Source organism: Cydia strobilella, chromosome 16, assembly GCF_947568885.1.
Source record: "Cydia strobilella chromosome 16, ilCydStro3.1, whole genome shotgun sequence".
Lineage (NCBI taxonomy): Eukaryota > Metazoa > Arthropoda > Insecta > Lepidoptera > Tortricidae > Cydia > Cydia strobilella.
The window spans coordinates 15,903,338-15,923,564 of NC_086056.1; the positions used below are offsets into that span (position 1 = coordinate 15,903,338).

Consider the following 20,227-nt stretch of genomic DNA (forward strand, 5'->3'; position numbering starts at 1 on the left):
GTTAGTTCGCTAACGCAGGCGATTTCCGTTCTCTTCCTAACCAGTGTTAGTAGATCTCCGTAACAACTTCGTGTAACTGTTTAGAGTTTACACCCAACGACCTTAATTTCTTTTGTTTCTTTCAGTTGCATACAAAAGTGCAAAAGAGAGGGCGCTTTGCTAGCTCGTCTCGACAAATGAGCCTACTCTTAATTCGCCCGTGCTCGCTGAGCGTTGATAATGTCCTCCTGCGGTGTCAGCAACTCAACATGATGGTTGCATTTCTATCACCTGTCACTATGCCTGTCACTTTCGCACTTACCTACGTTAAGTGCGAAAGTTACCTACTTACCTACGTTAAGTGCGGCGTTGTTAGAACGTGACAGACATGGTGACAGGCGATAAAAATGCTACCGTGCTAAGCCCGCTGCAGTGAAAAGCTCCCATATCAATGTCAGCGCCCACGCTTATCGGACGAGTATTCAGATTACGCATAGCTAGGCGAGTTTGATGCAGTAAGCTTTATTTGCCTCAGCTTCTGCTCAACATATAAGTTATACATTATGTTGATGTGCAGGATTGCCGATTTCATTATTTGGTTAAAATATACCAATCCAGCTAAACCAAAACTATATTAATAAAAACTATACTAAATTAATATTTTTTTCTTTACTTTGGCTCTTTCTCCCTTAGTATTAATAATTTTGTTTGATGAGCTTGCACCTAGTGTTAGTAAATTGGTAATTGTAATTAGTACCCTAAGAGTAGTTTAAGTGTAGTATATTTCCATTACATGTTTTAGTGAGACCTGTTAAGGAAATAAGTGAATGTCCTTAATGTGTATTTGTAAACTCATCTCCTGCTCATATCACTAATTTCTGTTTGCTTTCCAAATAAAAAAATTAAATAAAACTATACGAACCTACTAAACTATACTATACTAAACTATATTAAAATTATATTGATGTTACAGTCTACATTATTCAACTTAAATAAATATTATTCAACTTAAATGAATATTATTATTATGTAAACCTATGTATTAATTTTTATGAAAAGAAGATTTTTTTAACTGTTTCTAAGTGTCGACTTTAACGAAAGTTATCTCATAATATTGTCTTCGGTTACCGCGATAGTTACTCATGAAATAAAACTATGAAAACGGATTATATCGCGTTTGTATCGCGTATACTAAATTGAATTTATAATACATACCGACGTTTCGTTTCGAGTTATCTCATCTAAAATTTGCATTGAGGATAGTTTTATTACTCGTACATTTTTCAATCCTCTCGAGTCTCTCGACTCATTCTATATTTATTTTATCTGACGGGCTGAATGTATCTGAGGAATCTGATTATATTTCTGAACTTTTGAAATATCATAAGACATTTTGAACATATCTGACGGGCTGAATGTATCTGGGAAATCTGATTATATTTCTGAACTTTTGAAATATCATTTGACATTTTGAACATATCTGACGGGCTGAATGTATCTGGGAAATCTGATAATATTTCTGAACTTATAAAATATCATTTGACATTTTAAATATATCTGACGGGCTGAATGTATGTGGGAAATCTGTTTATATTTCTGAGCTTTTGAAATATCATTTGACATTTTGAACATAGAACAAGCAACAAATTGTATACATTTAGAAGTGGAAAAATTACTGCCTTGGGTGAGACTTGAACTCACGGCCTCCGCATTAATAACATCGTCCGCAGACGTTTCTGCTTGTTAAAAATATAATCATTTTCAAAAAGAACATGAATAATCTACCGGTATTTGAAACAAGGCACACTCGACAATATTGAACTTTAAGGGGGCCCACTGACTATCAGTCCGCCGGACGATATTGTCAGTTGTTCGGAACTGTCAAATTTTTGTTCTAACTGACAGGCCGATATCGTCCGGCGGACTGATAGCATAGAGTAACTTGTACTAGAGCGGTACTGTCATAGTAAATTTTGTTAAAACTAAAAATGAATATTTATAAAAATACGATAAAATGTATTTAAATATGGATAAATGATTTTTTTTATTTGCATTAATTATTTTTATGTTTTTGAATTTTTGACTCATGTTCTTTCACTGATATGCGTTAAAATTGTTAAATAACAAACGAAACCGTCAACGCCATCTATACGACAGTAGGCCAAAGCTAGTAGCGCCCTCTGAACGAGAATCAAATTTTCTTGATTTTCGAGGCACGTTTTTTCCTTAGACTGTATCCATCTATTACGGAGTTATATCTATCTTTGCTGATAGTCAGTGGGCCCCTTTAAATAAAATCAACCAAACAATCTTCTTATAACCATGATTGTGAAAATTCAGAGACAGTCCCATGTCCAATTACATTGTTTTAATACCTACTTATATAACTGCTTTAACAAAGCTGTACAAAAATAATTACTGTGATTTTTTATTTATATTATTAAGTAAATGAGTATCTGACTACTTCCACACAAACAACACTCACCTACATCTCCGAGACAAAGTCCACTTCTTACATTCACTTTTACTTCCAAACATGTTTTAATATAAAAACCACCCAAAAATTATATAGGTATATATATATTCAACAATCCTGTCACTATCAAATAATTTTAATTAAATATATTTCACCCATTAATCATATATAACACATATTAGGTATAATATCTAAAATTTCTTTAAAAAAATCCTTGTCTACCCTGGTACCTAGTGATAATGAAAAGAACACTCGTCAGAAGGTCACAACACGGTGCCAAAACTTATTTGTAACGTGCAAAGTCAAGTGCAGACTCGCAAGCCTGCGCTCCGAATCGCAATCACATTACAAATGACACCCCCGCGTAAGGGTTACTGCCGCATCAAGGTTGATCCAATTACTGACTAATAATACCGATACTTAACTGCTCATCTCTCTAGTTTTTATGAATCTAATATCCGTTTATTTGTCTTGTCTTGTCGTGTTGTGTGACAGACGAATTGCTCGTAAAATGATATTGAATTAATTTGTGCAACAAGAGAGCAAGGTTAGTTTTTGTTGCGACTGCTGATTTTAAGTCCTGAGCAAACTAAAGATTTTACATACAATACAATTTTAATTTAGATTTTAGAATCTTGAGTTAGCCAGTAAGGCAAAAAGTGTTAAAAAAGTCTCTTGTATAGAACTTTTCACCTTGGCAGTGAGAACACATTAGAAAGAAAAATACAGTATGAAAGAAGTCCCCTGAAATCATTCATAAATTACGCAAAATTAAAAATAAAAACCAGTCCCAGCCCCTCTCCAACTCTCTATTATTTGGTGTTCCCTCAAAAGTTTATCCTCAACTCCCACAAAAATAAATACAATAATTAAACTAAACTAAGTATGACTAATTACTTACTTACTCATATTATTAGTAAACCTAGTTGAACCCAATTTTATCACACATATGCTGCTTAGCTAGAATACGTTCAAATGCATTAAACATACTTTAAAACAATATTCGTCTAAAACACGAGTATTGCGGGCTGGCATTTAGGCAGCAGCAATATGTTTCCCAAGTTCAAGGCCTGTGCAAATCGAATTAGCAGCCTGCGGCCAGATATGTGTAGGTATTTCCGTCACGTCACGTCACATGCAAGCAGGGGGGTGTTATTATTAATATCCAATTAAATTAAAAAAGTTTATAATATTAATCTAACCTTGTACAATCTGGGGCCCATTTCTCGAACGGTATTAGTCTAATATTATTAGTGCGTCGCCATGGTAACCCATACGATTTGACCGTTCGTGGACTAATAATATTAGACTAATACCATTTGAGAAATGGGCCCCTGCAATAATTACCGCGAAATATGTGACAGGCTCTTTTATGGCTCTAATAGAACTAGTTACTCTTTTTAGGGTTTCGTACCCAAAGGGTAAAAACGGGACTATAACTAAGACTCCGCTGTCTGTCCGTCTGTCACCAGGCTGTATCTCATGAACCGTGATAGCTAGACAGTTGAAATTTTCACAGATGATGTATTTCTGTTGCCGCTATAGCAACAAATACTAAAAACAGAATAAAATAAATATTTAAGTAGGGCTCCCATACAACAAACGCGATATTTCTTGCCGTTTTTTGCGTAATGGTACGGAACTGACATGTAATATTCATATTATACAATAAATGATTATGATTATGATTATGAACCCTTTGTGCGTGAGCTAAACTGCCACTTGGCCGGTTTTTTGTTTTAGTAAAATACTTGGGTAAATAAAGTTTTGATTTATATACATACATACAACGCAAGTTTGGCGAACTTAGTATAAGTTTTATTGTACCATACTTTTTTGAAATTAATAAAAAAAAACCTATTAGGGCACCAGCAAAGTAATATTAATGTTAATTTTTAACAAGCAGAAACGTCTGCGATCGATGTTATAACTATAATTAACCAGAGACCGTGAGTTCGCGTCTCACCCAAGGCAGTAATTTTTCCACTTTTAAATTTATTCTAAGCTTAATATTAATGTTGATATTAATAACTATAGCTGCACTAGAGGCTATCCAGTATTTTTCTTATGATATAGGAGGCAAACGAGCAAATCGCTTGATGGTATGCGATTACCGTCGCCCATGGACAACCTCAACACCAGAGGGTGTCATTAGTAATACAAATAGAATCCGCTTAAGACGATGCTGAGGGGACTAAGCAAACAAAGCGTGTTATTTCATGTAATTTGTTTATTTAGAATGGAAGACACAACAAAGATTATAAATCAACATTAGGGTAGGTACTTAAATTTGGTGAGATAAATAAATTCTGTTTATGTTGGTATTAAATAACAATATATTTTCTGTTTTACTTAAAGTAATTATTTATTTTAGTTTTTTAATATGGTTAGGTACTTTTTCTTGCAGTGATAATGCTTTTCTTTTAATTTTTGACATTACTGAACTAATCATAATTACCCAATATAATAATCTTTATCTGGTTCATATGGGCATCAGGACTCTCTAATTGATGAAAGGGACAGGACCATGGCATTTTCCTGCTTAGGCGCTGTTGGCTTTAGGGACTCAATTCATCTTCTAAATTGTTTCTGATGTGTATCTTTTCTTAGAAAATAAGTATTATTCAAAAATTATAACTCGCACTCCGCGAAGCATATTATTACAGAACTTGAACAATTTTAACTTAATTGAAAACTAGTTTGCTGACGTAATTCCTAGAAGCAATTATGACTAAAAGGTGCAATACGTAGAAGCCATTAGCGAGGAAATGCAAGCCAACTAACAAAACATATAGCAACTTTAAAATGCACTTAGAGTTTTGAATGATTCATGGTTATTTAAAATCCACTCCTAGTTTGTCAAGTTTTGTTTAGTTTTACTTTTCAGTTCCACCGAATTCCCGCGACCTTCACCAGGTCGTCGGTCCATCTCGTTGGAGGCCTACCAGCAATTCGTCTTCCGGTACGCGAACGCCACTCCAGAACCGAGCGGCACAGGATCGGTCGGAGTGGCGAGCCTTGGGGGAGGCCTATGTCCAGCAGTGGACGTCTATCGGCTGACATGATGATGATGACTTTTCTGTTATCTTATATTTGACCCATTTTTCGGTGTTGGATTAAACTGAAATTTTACTTGCAGGTGCATTTCATATTTATGCGCGATTTATGCATACTTTATGTGAGTGAGCTAACCTGAAGATGGAGCTAATATCGCCATATGAACTCTAAAACAACGCAAACCTATCGAGTTGTTGCTGTGTGAGAGAGCTGTGCAGAGATAAGTACGTCGACAAAAAAGCTAGCACAAGTTTTTTTTATATCGAAAATACATTGCGTTAGTACATATTTAATTTCCCATCATATTTGCAGCGGCCATGGCCAGCCAATAAGCTAACTAATACTGAATTTCCTCGTTCCTTGAGCGAGGTTGACGCTAATTCGTTTATGGACGAGTCTAATTCCGAAATCGCGAAAAAAAATTGACTCCCATACAAAACATCAATCAGACCAGCCAAAATGTATGAAATAGCCAATTTTTATATGACGCAAGCGCGAGCAGGCGTCCGTTCCGTAGCGGTGCGTGGCAACTACTATGGCTAGACACCAAAATTGGTGTGGGCGGTTGTAACTTGTAGCGTAATAGCGACGCGACGAAATCGCGGAGTGATCCACGCCACGCCTGCCCAGAGAGACTTTTATTAAACAGTTTCAAATCCAACCAGAAAACGCGATGTGCAGAATATTGAACACTTACTTGACATTGAGCTGTCTCTGAATGAGCAGCTTCTTCTCGATCTGCTCGATGGGGAACTGCGGCACCTCGTAGGGCGCTGACAATTCATTGGGCAGCTCGCGGGGAGCCTCCGCCCCTACTGCAGCTGTCGGGCTCTCGCTGCCTGTACGACAAAAAAAATTGTGAGTGTGGGTACTACTGAAAATTAACAATAATTGCTGTTAGAAGTATTAGAACAAATTATATTATTTTCAGAAAATACTTTAGAAACACTACTATATAAATTATAAACTGAAATAAATGTCATATACTAAGAAAAAGTGACCTCCAGTGCCCCAGGCTGGAATCGAACCAGCGTCCTCTGCTATCGCGGCAGGTGCCTGTGCCATCGGCCACTGGGCCACAGCGGCAAAGGTCGTTATTTTTTTGGTCACTTTTTCTTAGTATATGACATTTATTTCAGTTTATAACAATAATTAATTGTAAATATAGCCAATATAGGTAATTATGATTCGGTCTAATTGTGTTTTTTGAAAAACAAATTATAGCTTGAAATGAATGTAGTATGATACTACCTTTGGGTATGGTGCTTTACGCACACTAGTGTCCCACCCCCTCCCCCAGACGCACCCCCCTTTTAACGTGAAATATGTCCTGGTTGTCAATTTTGATTATTTTTTGGGGAAAGTATACAATATAGGAAATAATTGTCAATGAAAGAAATAATCCTTATTAAATTCTCAACAAAAAAGGTTATATTAATTTTTTTGATATGATGCACCATATTCATGTTATATCTAAATCAACTTCGACAAAATTTACCGCTGGTACAAGCTAGTTTTCCCATACGATTTCTTTCAGTACTATCACTTAGTACTTATGTTATATTTTGGTTATATTGAATTCAACAAGTTAATACATGAATATGGTAAGTCTTACCAAAAAGTTGCATATAAACTTTTTTGTTTAAAATTTATTATGGATTATTTCTTACCTTGACATTTTTTTCCTAACTCTAATACTTTTCTCAAAGATTTAAAAAAAACCGTCAACCGGGACATATTTCATGCTAAAAGGGGGGGTCGAGTCAGGGGTAGGGGAGGGGACGCTAGTGTGCGTAAAGCACCATACCCCAAGGTGTCATACTACGTTCATTTAATGCTGGCTATAATTTATTTGTCTTCCCCGTACATTAGAACATAACTTGACCGAATCAATTAGGGTATAATCCATCAAGTTCCTGTATCTAAATTAATTAAGGTTATGTGGGTTTCTCTTACCCCATATGACCTTAATTGCTTATTTCATATATATACTTTTGATTAGAACGAATAAGAATGATAATATAATAAAATAAATAATTAAATTCAAATAAGGACTCAATATCGTCATCGAAATCAAACGTGTCAAAATATGTAGGGTCACCATGATTTTGCTTTTTAGGGTTCCGTACCCAAAGGGTAAAAACGGGACCCTATTACTAAGACTCCGCTGTCCGTCTGTCTGTCTGTCTGTCACCAGGATGTATCTTATGAACCGTGATAGCTAGACAGTTGAAATTTTCACAGATGATGTATATCTGTTGCCGCTACAACAACAAATACTAAAAAGTACGGAACCCTCGGTGGGCGAGTCCGACTCGCACTTGTCCGGGTTTTTTTGCTGCTTTTTATTTAAATATCTCCTATTGCATTTAAAATGCGAACAATGTACAATTGTTGTACATTTCTTATTAGTTTTATTTGGTCTTGTTGTACAAAATGTAACCTAGGTATAGGTAGTAGGTACAAACAGCAACACTCCTAGCTGTACATCTATTATTACAAAAGGCATAAGGTCCACCGATGTAAGTACAACTGAGTGAATCTCAAAAGAGTGGCATCTTAACCTGTCATCGAGTTTTTGAATTTAATGTATGCTTATTTTCGGTTTTTCATATGTAAAAAAATATTTATACATAAACAAAAACAATGCTTATCGAGGCCAAGTAATTATTTGTATTTAAATTTAATACTTATATTTAAAAATAATAAAAAGTATCACTTTTTACTGTAACCTGTCTTGTCCAAATACATCGCTCTTCCAGTTTTTGTTCTTTAGATTTTATAAGCACCAATTGATGTTACTAAAGTATCATGCTATATGATAACATAAACAATACCTTTTAAAATGTACGTTTCACGGGTCTTATATATAATTTATTTACAACAATATTCATGCATGAAGTTTGTCCAAGGATATTTTCACTGTAACCTGTACATCCGTGGTATTGCATCTAACTCACACAGAAAATTATATCTAGATAAAAATTGTGGCAAACTATTAAACAAGTATCAAACTAAGTTAGTTCTAACAGTAGTTAGTTCTAACAGTGTGGGCGATGGTACATACGCGAGTAAAAAGGAACTTAGGCTGTGAAAGGAGATAATTTGTGACGAATGTTGATGGATAGATGAAATAGCGCATTTTCTATGAAAAGGGACCTTATTGTCGATGGCGCTTACGCCGCACAGTATTGTATTTATATCGAAGCATCGTTTATTTATAATGGCGTAAGCGCCATCGACAATAAGGTCCCTTTTTATAGAAAATACCACAAATATCAATACACTTAGCACTAAGACACATACATTTTATTACGAACTGAATATCCTTTCAAAGAAATCCAGCTTATTTCTGCCCTTGCAAGCTAGAGTGGTCTATAAACCATGACCGTGACACAAACATGGGCGCTCGTTTACCGGATTACGGACGTGACTGGTTTTACATTTCATGGCATTGCAGATTCCTTTATTTTTTCATTTAATATGTACTGCGAACTTGATGGGTTGAAAACGAGATAAAGTGGTATTCAATTATAGTTCGTCTAAGCTAACTTTGCACCGACTTTAATTGAACAGGGGTGTCATTATCAACTTCATTTTCATTTTAAAAAACCGGACTCGCGCACGAAAGGTTCCGTATCTATTGTTTTTAGTATTTGTTGTTATAGCGGCAACAGGAATACAACATCTGTGAAAATTTCAACTGTCTATCTATCATGGTTCATGAGATACAGCCTCGTGATAGACAGACGGACATTGGAGTCTTGGTAATAGGGTCCTGTTTTTATCCTTTGGATACGGAACCCTAAAAATAATAGAAATTTAACATTAGTCGACATCGCCACACTTTTTTATTGCAGGGTTTGCTTGGTCCTGACTCTACAACCATTAAAACTCTATGTTTGGCTTTTTATTATATGGGGTCTCATAACGATTGATTCAATCGGATTTAAATTCAATTATATTATGCAACAGGGATAAATCAAAACGAGGAAACTACTCTCTGGGAAGTTCACAATTTTCATTTAAGATTTTGTAAAATTTTGTGGGACGACCTACATATTTACTATAATATTCCACAAAGGGACCGGCGCGGTGCTAACAATGATAAAGTTCGATTAACTACCATACAAACGAGCCATAAGCTATAAAGGGATAATTAACGGCAACGTCAAAACCATACAACCTCCCTATTCCATCTTTGATTACCTGGTCAGGTAAGTATTACTACTTAATATGCTTAAACAAAGGAAACTAGATAACGGAATATTGGTGATTCTATAATATTTCACGAAATTAAATCAGTCTAAGCGTATAATATGAGACCACGTTGTAACATTACGCGGAACTGATTCAATAAAAAAAATATATTCTTTATTTATTTAATAACACGTATTTGAATTTTTTTGATCAGCGAAGATCAGAAAATGTATTTTAATTGAGGATTATCACTTTAAACCTAATTGCGAATGCGAATAATCAGTGAGAGACCAATCAAGTCAATCGAACAAGTTGACGCGTGAATTGTTGACGCAAAGACGCGATAGCGTGCGAGTCCCTCGTAATGATGAAATTATCATTCCAATCATTCCGTCAACTTAACAGAGTAATGAAACACCTGACATGTGCAAGCAATCGATCGTGCTTATTATGTCTTCTGATTATTATACGTTGCGCTTCATGAGTTCTAAAATAATCCATATAAATCGTCTCGATAAAAATACAATTAAATATAATATTCAATGTCGAGGACAAAACGTGACGCAAAATAAGAAGAGATTACGATAACAATCAAAAATCTTGTGTTGTGCAAAAATCTAGAAATTATAACAAATTAGCAATACGTTATGTGCAAGGATTGTCAAACATCCTTCTGATATACCTTAAAGGATTCTTGGATTGGAAGGCATGTACGAGAAACTAAGTTGCGTCTTGCCACGCGACTGAGTATGAGGTCACACAGTGACCACACAGTAAATGACACAACACAACATTCGATCGAACAGGCGCTAATTGCCCATTCACATCGCGGTTCGCGGGCGTACGCAGTTGGATTCACTAATTAGCTGCATAGTTCGCTTTGTGCCGAATTTAGAGTGGTTTCATTTCACTGAACATGATATATTTTTATTTATATATTTATTTATTATTATTAGGAGCCTATAATGTCCCACTGCTGGGCAAAGGCCTCCCCCCACTTTTTACAGTCTTCCCGATCCTGTGCAGTCTGGCCATTCCTTTAAAAAGGAGTTCGTCCCGCCATCGCCGACGTGGTCTGCCAGATCCTCGTTTTGAGCCAGGCTGCCACTGTGGCGATTTTGGCCCATAGCGTAGCTCGCTCGGCATTCGGCAGACATGACCAGCCCAGTCCCACTTTAGCCGGGCTGCTATTATATTATTTGTATGAAATTTATAATATTTATGACTGGCTATAACTGTCACAATTATATAAACTAAATCAACGCAGGTTCTAGTTAAAAAAGAAAAATTGAGAGTGCATTAGTGTCTACATCATTTAGAAAGCATCTGATAATAAATAATGGAATGACGCTATTATATTACAGACTTCATCTTAAATCTTATTAAAAATGCCTTTAAAAGCGATATTAAGAAAATAATGTCTCATGCACGAATAAATATCTAAGTACTCTAAGAACAAATTAAATTACTATGAAAATATTTTAATTTGTGGTTTTTCAAGTAGACACACTACTATTTAAACTATAAACTGAAATAAATGTCATATACGAAGGAAAAAATGACCAAAGCCTCCAGTCAGTCAGCCTCCAGGGGGCGCCACAAGCCTTCGGGAATTGTCATATACTTGGAAATTTCGACCCATGCATAGACCTAGCATTACATAGACCAGCTATACGCGTGCGCCCGTAAGGGATAGACATAGATGACGTCATAAACGTGGGGATACCATATTGGTAAAAATTACCCCAATATTTGATATCACGTTGGGGCGATTACCCTGGAGGCAAAGTTAGCTTGTTTGACGGTATTAAAAAATTGTTAAATAAAATGTCAATGGGCCGTTCTTTTTAGGCGTATAAACAATGAAATACCTCCTATAATTCGCGCAGGTGGTACAAAACTAAACATGTTTAGTAAATAAAACGTAAAATAAAATGTATTATGGGTTTTAATTTAAAGAAATCACAAATCGCAATCACACCAATTAATGTACACCACATTTAATCTTCACAACATTGTTTATTTATTTATTGGAATTAGAAGTAAGAAAAAACTTCGAGGTCAAAATTACCCATAAAATTATGATATTTTCATCTGGTATCCCTAACATGATTGTTATGCAGCTAAATTAAGAAGAAGTTTAAAAATGGCTGACCTCAGACTCTTACCTACCTACGTAATTTGGGCGGATAATTTTACAAATAATGTTTTGTTAATTTGCGTAAATAATTGTGATATTTTTATTGAAATCGTTTGATTCTACATTGCTTTGAGTGTAACGTAATTTTACGATGTTATTCTCACATATTGCGTTAAGGGAAAGGTGTAAAATACCGTACTTACGTGTGAAAGGTTATGATCTCATATTTTTGCTCAGAGCGGCTATTACAGCCATATTTTATCAAAGTTCAAGCATTCAAAACGCTAACCATCACTATATTTCATAAGAGAAAGCACAATTTCATACAAAACAACGATAATTAAACAAGCAACGAACAAACATGACATGTCACGTACTTATTTGTTTGCCACAACCTCGGTTGTGGCAGCGGTGGAAAAGTGAAACTATGACAAGGACAAACAATAACAGCGCTTTCTCTGCTACTCCTACTGAAAGATACATAAGACTATCCCGTTCGGTCATTTTCCCCCACTCCTCATGACCGATCCAGTTATACTAGATTCATGGACCCATGCCACCGTGGCCGGATAGCCGAGCGGTTCAGGCACCTGTCCGGTAAACGGTAAACGGGGTACGCTGGTTCGTTTCCAGCTCTGGACACTGGAGGCTTTGGTCATTTTTTCCTTCGTATATGACATTTATTTCAGTTTATAAATATCTAAGTAGTCCATTAAATATACTAGCAGAGCTAGCGCGATACTGCATCATGATGGGGGTTGTGGTGGGCGGGACATAAAGTAAACCAGTCATTTATTTCTCACAGTCGGCTAAGTAAAGTTACAGAATAAGTAATAGTTGGTAAAGTATTAGTAGAGCTTTTCTAATTGGACTGATAGGATTAGCTCGACTGCAGCAGAATATTTCACGTCAGCGATATACATTAATTATGACAACGCTGGTCACACCAATTGAAGAATCGACCCCATGGTTTCAGACACCATAAAAATCGGACAATACTCAATAAAAAAGGTACTAAAAATTATAGTTACGTTCTTCTTCATGCTCGTCTTGGAGCTCCGAGCTGCCTTGCACGTGCCATATGTCCTTATCGAAGCTATACATCTTGCTGTCCCATCAACGAACACTTGGGTTTTATTGTTTAATTTCACTAATAAAAATACTTCTTGATTTTATACATTTATTTCTGTAAAAAGTTTTCTGTTCTTAAAATTAATAACAATGAGACATACGTTAGATTGAGAGTATTGAGACCCTTTTCCTTAGATTTAAATACTCAATAATAAATAAAAAGCCCGTGACAATGATAACTCACTAAGAATTGTAGTATTTTAATTTTAAGCGTGTTTTATCTATGTAAAAAACTAAACAGCGCTCAGATTTAGAATAATTTCAATTACCTATTTAGCACAAAGTAATTTTACCAGTTTAAAGGAAACCTGAACCAGATTGTTCTAAAATGATATGCAAATTGTGCTATTGAAATACTATTTGGACTAGATTGAGATTTAAATTGAATCGGGGCGATATTTCACCATGTAACGCAATACGAAACCGGCGACAATGGAAACGTGTTTGCTCTGCAAACAAAGAGGGAACAGCTGACCGGCGACAGCAACAGTCTGTCTATTCATAAACCGCTTTGTTTTGTTTTGTACTCGTCTGCGTCATCCTATTGACCCCAGAGAGTTTACCGCGAACCATTTTCGACGTGTTGCCTCCCTGTCACAGTTACGTACGAATTTACAAGTGCGACAGAGAGGCAACACGTCGAACGTGGTTCGCGGTAGGCCGTCTGGTTAAATTTTCCGTAACAGTTTTGCGTCGTAATTCAAATTTATGCTGGTCTTTCTGCAGCGATGTGTTACCACTTTGTGAGTTGCTTCTCGGTATAGCCGTTTTAAAAATATATCAAAAACCTGGACATGAAAATTCGACTGACCCAAATTTCGTGTAGATTTTGCATAAAAAATGTAAAAGCTTAAAAACGTTGAAAAGGTATATCGTTTTGTTTTTTATACTAATTCAATATTCCCGGCTGATGAAGATAATAAACACGTAGTCTGATAATGTTTTTACTGGTCTTATTTTGTGATTTTTTGTCTAGTGTGAGTCAGTCAGGTTTTTGCCTATCAAATTTAGGTAGGTACTAATAGGATTTACGAGTCAGCCTTGAAGTCATACATTGAGTCAGCTTTGTATTGCACATGATTAAACAACAGGCAACGAATGGCTCGATAGCTCATTATCAGTTTACGGTTATGGCCGCCATGGCATGGCGCGTCACGGGCCCTTTATAGAACGGGGCGAGCCAGCCCACTTACTGCAATTTATGAGCTTATTGCTTGCCTAGCCTGATGCCTCCCACGTCATAAAATGTGGCACCGTTCGACAGGCATGGGTCTCACTATGCAAGTGTCGCTAAATCACTATGTGAATTTTACATTACAAATTCTAGTGGGTAAACAGTGTCCAAAAACAGACAGAGCTAATTTACTCTAAAAACAAATTAAATTATTTTCTATGAAAATATTTTAATTTGTGGTTTTTCAAGTAGACATACTTCTATTTAAACTATAAACTGAAATAAATATCATATACGAAGAAAAAAATGACCAAAGCCTCCAGTGTCCAGAGCTGGAATCGAACCAGCGTACCCCGTTTACCGGACAGGTGCCTGAACCGCTCGGCTATCCGGCCACGGTGGCATTTGGTCATTTTTTCTTTCGTATATGATATTTATTTCAGTTTAGAGCTAATTTAGTTTAATTTTCAACAATTTATAAGTAAATATATAAATAACGGGTCACTCACGTATTTTAAGTCGAAAAAAGCTCGACATGTACCTATGAGTGTCGTGTGACGGTGAAACATGTCGAGCGTTTCTCGACTTAAAATACGTGAGTGACCCGTTATTAATATATTTAATATATCTGTGTCTCACGGAAGTTTTGTTATTAAAATTTATAAGTAATATGAAATGTATATATGTGTGTATAGTATTTTAAGTATCGATCGACGTTTACCGGCTTAATACCTATTTTTAGTGTTTCGTGCAAAACTTTGTTTACGGAATACTTATGGGATCACTTCGGTCTTATTTCATTTTAACTTGCATCACGTGTATATTGCTGCACGTGCTTTTCTGTCAATAGCACGTGTAAGATGAACCTTAATCAGCAATGAATCGAGGCCTATGTATATATAGCTATATATCTTGCTTTAGTGGCTACTAAGGTTATCACATTAGAATAAGGGGTGAAAGAGTATGCCGACTCTCTCCCCAATCCAATTCTGAACAATCCATACTGATAACAGCCTTTAACCGCATTACACAATTTTTTTTATCAGAATCACAGAATTTTCCATGAAGCTTGAATATGAAGCAGTGAAATGCGTTCGGCAAACGGCACGGTGAAATTTTAATAACAAATAGTCGATTGAATCAACATCGCAAATACTGTGTACATTGTCTCATCTCGCGCTTTCGTGCGGCGGTATTCAATGTTTGTTCATAGACGAGGGAGTGTCAAATATTACGTGTTTTGTGATCGTACATATTACATAGTTTACATACATGAATAATAATTATGTTTACGTCTTACCTAGATGAGATAAGGTAAAAGATATTTATTCGTGACGATCACGAAACATGTACGAACATGTACAGACAACAACAGCAAGAAAGGAAGAAATCATTCAGTGTGCATCACGTTATGGACCCAACTCAGCATAATGCTAGCTATAAAGCCAGCGCTGATCTTCCGTAGGTAGGGCCACTCGGTGATAATTACCTGCAGAAACTATTTTTTATTTTATTAAAAGATGGAGAGAACTGAAAAAGTTTTCGATAATAGGGTTTATTCGAAAACATATTAAATATTTCAATACTATATTATATGTCATACATATATATAAAATCCTAGAATAACCAGTTATGGCAACGAGAATTAAGAAGACATAAGAGGGCTCACTCCATACATCGGTTTTGTTACCAAAAGACTATTATTTTCGTAGTCTACATCTAGCGTCAAGTAGCGGAACTATCAGTACTGCTACTCGACACTAGATTTCACATGTGTCGCGACTGACGAAAAGTGTATAAGCTCAACAATTTATAACTAATATTATAAGCAGAAGGAGTTGAAAATAGAGTTCCTGCGGTGGCTGGATTTAAGAAAAAAGTGGCTGATATTAGAGCATTCCGTCCTCACTTCAGAAAATAAATTATACGATTGCTAATTAAATTTTACATTATAAAAACACCACTTTAAGTACTTAGTACGACAGATAACGACATTATGTATTAGCGGTTAATGTCAGAAAAATGCTTAGGTTGTATAAATGTATTATATAGGGCACATTACCCTATTCGGCAAAGTGGCCGAATACCGAATAGTTGCCGAATATGCGTGTCTTATCTAATAATGATACGTGTAACGTTAGTAATTATGACATTTTAATGTTATTTTGGACACGTTGCGAACAAAATAATGATAACACGTCTCAACCTTGACCCCGCCAAACTTACTTATCTATTCAGCAGTTAATTATAGCTTACTACCAAGATTTAAATTATGCACACTATTTATGTATGTCAATTAGAGAAAGTTCTACTAAACGAAATACGTTAAAACTAGCATGAATGTAAACAATAACAGGTAATTTAAATTAATTATTTCCTTCCTTCTTTGATAATAGTCTAAACCTAACAACAAACAAAAAACCCAAGCATGCACATATCCTTAAATACCATAAATGTCACAATGTTATTAAAACGTCAGCGAAACAAAAAGAAAGTATTTCGTGGAGCTGCCGAAGTGGCAAGCGTTGTGAGTGTGGCGCGGGACGCGGGGCACGGGCCCTCGCGAGAGCCGTCGGTCGCGGACTGAAGTGAGTGAGGCTGAGGCGCGGCTGCATGCTGTGACTCGACCATGTCAACAATGTGTACAGTAACTTAACAGCTTGGCGAATGGTCAGTTTTGATTTGTATGTTATATTACATTAATGATGTTAGGTCAGTAGTAAATTTGTGTTAAAATGATGATTTTTGAGAAAATATAAAATATGAAAGTGCGTGAGATATAATTTTATTTTTAATACCTACTTTTGGTAAGTATAAGGAATTCAAGCATTAAAAAGATTAAAAGACGAAAAACAATCATTAAAAAAACCGGACAAGTGCGAGTCGGACTCGCCCACCGAGGGTTCCGTTATTTGTTGTGAAAATTTCAACGGTCTAGCTATCACGGTTCCGGCCTGGTGACAAAAATTCGGAAAGTGGAGTGTGGAGTCTTAGTAATAGGGTCCCGTTTTTACCCTTTCGGTATGGAACCATATAAACAAATATAAAATGAAAATATTTCAAATTAAAAAAAAACTGGCATATGGCATTGTCCGCCTTTTATAAAATAAAGAAAACATTTATTTTAACCTATTTGGCTCAAATATGTACACTATTTACAAGTAATACAAATAAATTTTAAATTTATACTATGTAAAAGGTTGCTTTTGTACAATAATTGTTAAATAAATAAAAATAAAACATTTCAAACATTATTATTTATTTATCACAAACTAAAATACGAATTAGGTGTGTGTACTAAAATATTATAAAATGTTTTCAATGTTATTTTAATTAAAATATATGGAATTATCAGAAATAAGGCACGTTTAAAAATAAACCGATTAACTGATTGCAATGCAACATCATTACAAAACCAAAAATGTCTTATCGTTACATCATGCATTGTCACCCTACTCATTAACAACATTAGCAACATAACGCATACCGTAATTTTGCACGCTCTCATATCCCTTCGATAGCTCAGTTGGTAGAGCGGTGGACTGTAGGGGTAATCACTGTCATCCATAGGTCACTGGTTCAAATCCGGTTCGAAGGAATCTTTTTGTATTTTTTTTCTTCGTTTTTTTTTATAAATATAATTAACGAAAATAGAGTGCATAGTGAGTTATTGTCATAATAAATTTTGTAGTCACAGGAAAGGGTATAGGCGGATAAGCGTGGTCAAACTGCCCTTAGCGAAAGAATAATTTTCCTTTGACCCAATTATTTAATTACTTTTACCAAAGAGAATTAAAAAGACAGAGTGCTCATTCCATAGAGCGGAACCATCAGTACTGCTACTGGACACTAGATGTCACATGTGTCGCGAGTTTGCGACTGACGAAAGGTGTATTGCTCAACAATTTATAACTAATATTATAAGCAGAAGTTGAAAATAGAGTTCCGGTTACTCTTATAATATTGAAAATCGTTGAGCAAATGAGCATTATTAGACTTTTGCCGCGACATCTGTTGTCGATTAGCAGTACTAATAGTTCCGCTACTTGACACTAGATGTAGACTACGAAAATAATAGTCTTTTTGGTAACAAAACCGATGTATGGAGTGAGCACTCTATGTCTTCTCAATTCTCTTTGCTGTTACTTAATTTTTAACCCTCAAATGCTTGTGGTTTTTGAGAAAATTTTATTTATTTCTAGCCAAACTACTGATCCGATTTCTTTGTTATTTGAATATGCTGTAAGTATATATATATATATAATTAAGGTTTTTTTTTTAAAGAATCAAAACTGAATGCAAAGATTTTTAAATTCGCTTGGCTCGCCCGGGAATCGAACCGACAAAAAATTCCAAAAAATAAACACGCTATTTTATTCTACTATTCGATACTTCATGTTAATGATAACATTTCTCCATTAGCTACACTCGTCAGTCGTACAAAATATCCATAAAATCGAATATTTAGTAGTCCAAATTTATCAGACAAGCGAAAAAAAAAAGAAATGTCTGAATGTAGTTTTGTTTATTTTAAAAAATAATAAGAATGTTTCCTTTAAGTAAAATAAGTTAACTTTCTCTTCCGGGCCCATAATTTTTTTCCAACCTGTATTAGTATTATACGGAGTTATATCTATCTTTGGTATTATATTATACTAGCGACCCGCCCCGGCTTCGCACGGGTGCAATGCAGATGTATTATACATATAAACCTTCCTCTTGAATCACTCTATCTCGTTAAAAAAATCGCATCAAAATCCGTAAGCATACATAGGGACAGACAGACAGCAGGAAGCGACTTTGTTTTATACAAAGATAGATATAACTCCGTAATAGATGGATACAGTCTAAGGAAAAAACGTGCCTCGAAAATCAAGAAAATTTGATTCTCGTTCAGAGGGCGCTACTAGTTTTGGCCTACAGTCGTATAGATGGCGTTGACGGTTTCGTTTGTTATTTAACAATTTTAACGCATATCAGTGAAAGAACATGGGTCATAATCATAAAAATAATTAATGCAAATAAAAAAAAAAACATTTATCTATATTTAAATACATTCTATCGTATTTTTATAAATCTTCATTTTTAGTTTTAAAGTGTGTCGACAGATGGCAGTAAATTTACTGGGGTTACAAAATTTACTATGACAGTACCACTCTAGTATAAGTTACTCTATGGTTTTATACTATGTAGTGATATATAACATAATATATAAAAGTATCTAAGTGGCTGTATATGTAGCTATTCTGTATCAACACCGCCTTCCCTTGTAGTCGCCCCTTCCTAGTCCTTGCTGCAGGATCTGCTGGCGGAGTTACTCCAAGTATCAGTATCATTCAAAACGGCAAGACTGGTGACGCCGGAGTGGCTTTTAGTGGGTATACCTCCTCTCCTCCTCTCTTTAGGAGAGGATGGCTGCAGGAGGGAGTCCCACATATCTCCCAATGGCTCCCCAGGCCGGGGGAATGCGTAACGCATTTTACCACTCCGTTAAAAAAAAAAGTATCAGTATCATATGGATAAAGGATTTTTTATTTTTTTTAGAACGCCATATGACTGACCTTTCACTGATATGTGTTAAAATTGTTAAACGGTGTCGCCAAAGCCATCTACACGAGTATAGGCCAAAGGTATGGCGCCATCTATTCGAGCATAATTTTTTCTTGATTTTCCGAGGCACGTTTTTTCCTTAGACTTATCTTATACGGAGTTACATATATCTTTTCACCTCAGCAGCTCGAACAAGCCTACTTTCGTCAAATGTAGCTTTTTAATTTAGTGAAGGCCATGAACTGCTATGAATTCATAGTATATTAATTAGTATTTACTTTGTAAATACTTATTTTGTAAATAGTAGGTAGCGATTATCGTTTTAATTTTTCGAGTATTAATCCTGCACCTAACAACCATCTCTTTTTAGCCCAGTGGTTGACTGGTAGAGAATGCCTTATGGCATTAAGTCCGCCATTTGTACTTATAATTTTATGTGCAATAAAGTTTAAATAAATAAATAAAACTGCCACTTCATACTTCTATTACAAATTCGTTTTTTTTTCTGTATTATTCTGTG

The 20,227-nt window shown here is 35.5% G+C and overlaps 1 protein-coding gene and 1 non-coding gene across 6 annotated transcripts in view; one reads left to right on the forward strand and one right to left on the reverse strand.

Annotated features, from left to right (window-relative positions):
- The window catches only part of LOC134748165 (AMP deaminase 2-like), a 50,161-nt gene that overhangs the window by 15,544 nt on the left and 14,390 nt on the right, over positions 1 to 20,227 (reverse strand). For 4 of the 5 annotated variants that reach the window (XM_063682873.1, XM_063682875.1, XM_063682877.1 and 1 more), the window contains one exon: positions 6,210 to 6,351. In XM_063682873.1, the coding sequence (XP_063538943.1) occupies positions 6,210 to 6,351 (142 nt within the window). Of the gene's footprint in view, positions 1 to 6,209; positions 6,352 to 12,883; positions 13,023 to 20,227 lie in introns of those variants that run through there. The other variant, XM_063682876.1, reaches the window with a different exon arrangement.
- Positions 17,669 to 17,755, forward strand: Trnay-gua (transfer RNA tyrosine (anticodon GUA)). The gene is given in 2 exon segments: positions 17,669 to 17,705; positions 17,720 to 17,755. It is a non-coding gene; the product is annotated as a tRNA-Tyr (tRNA).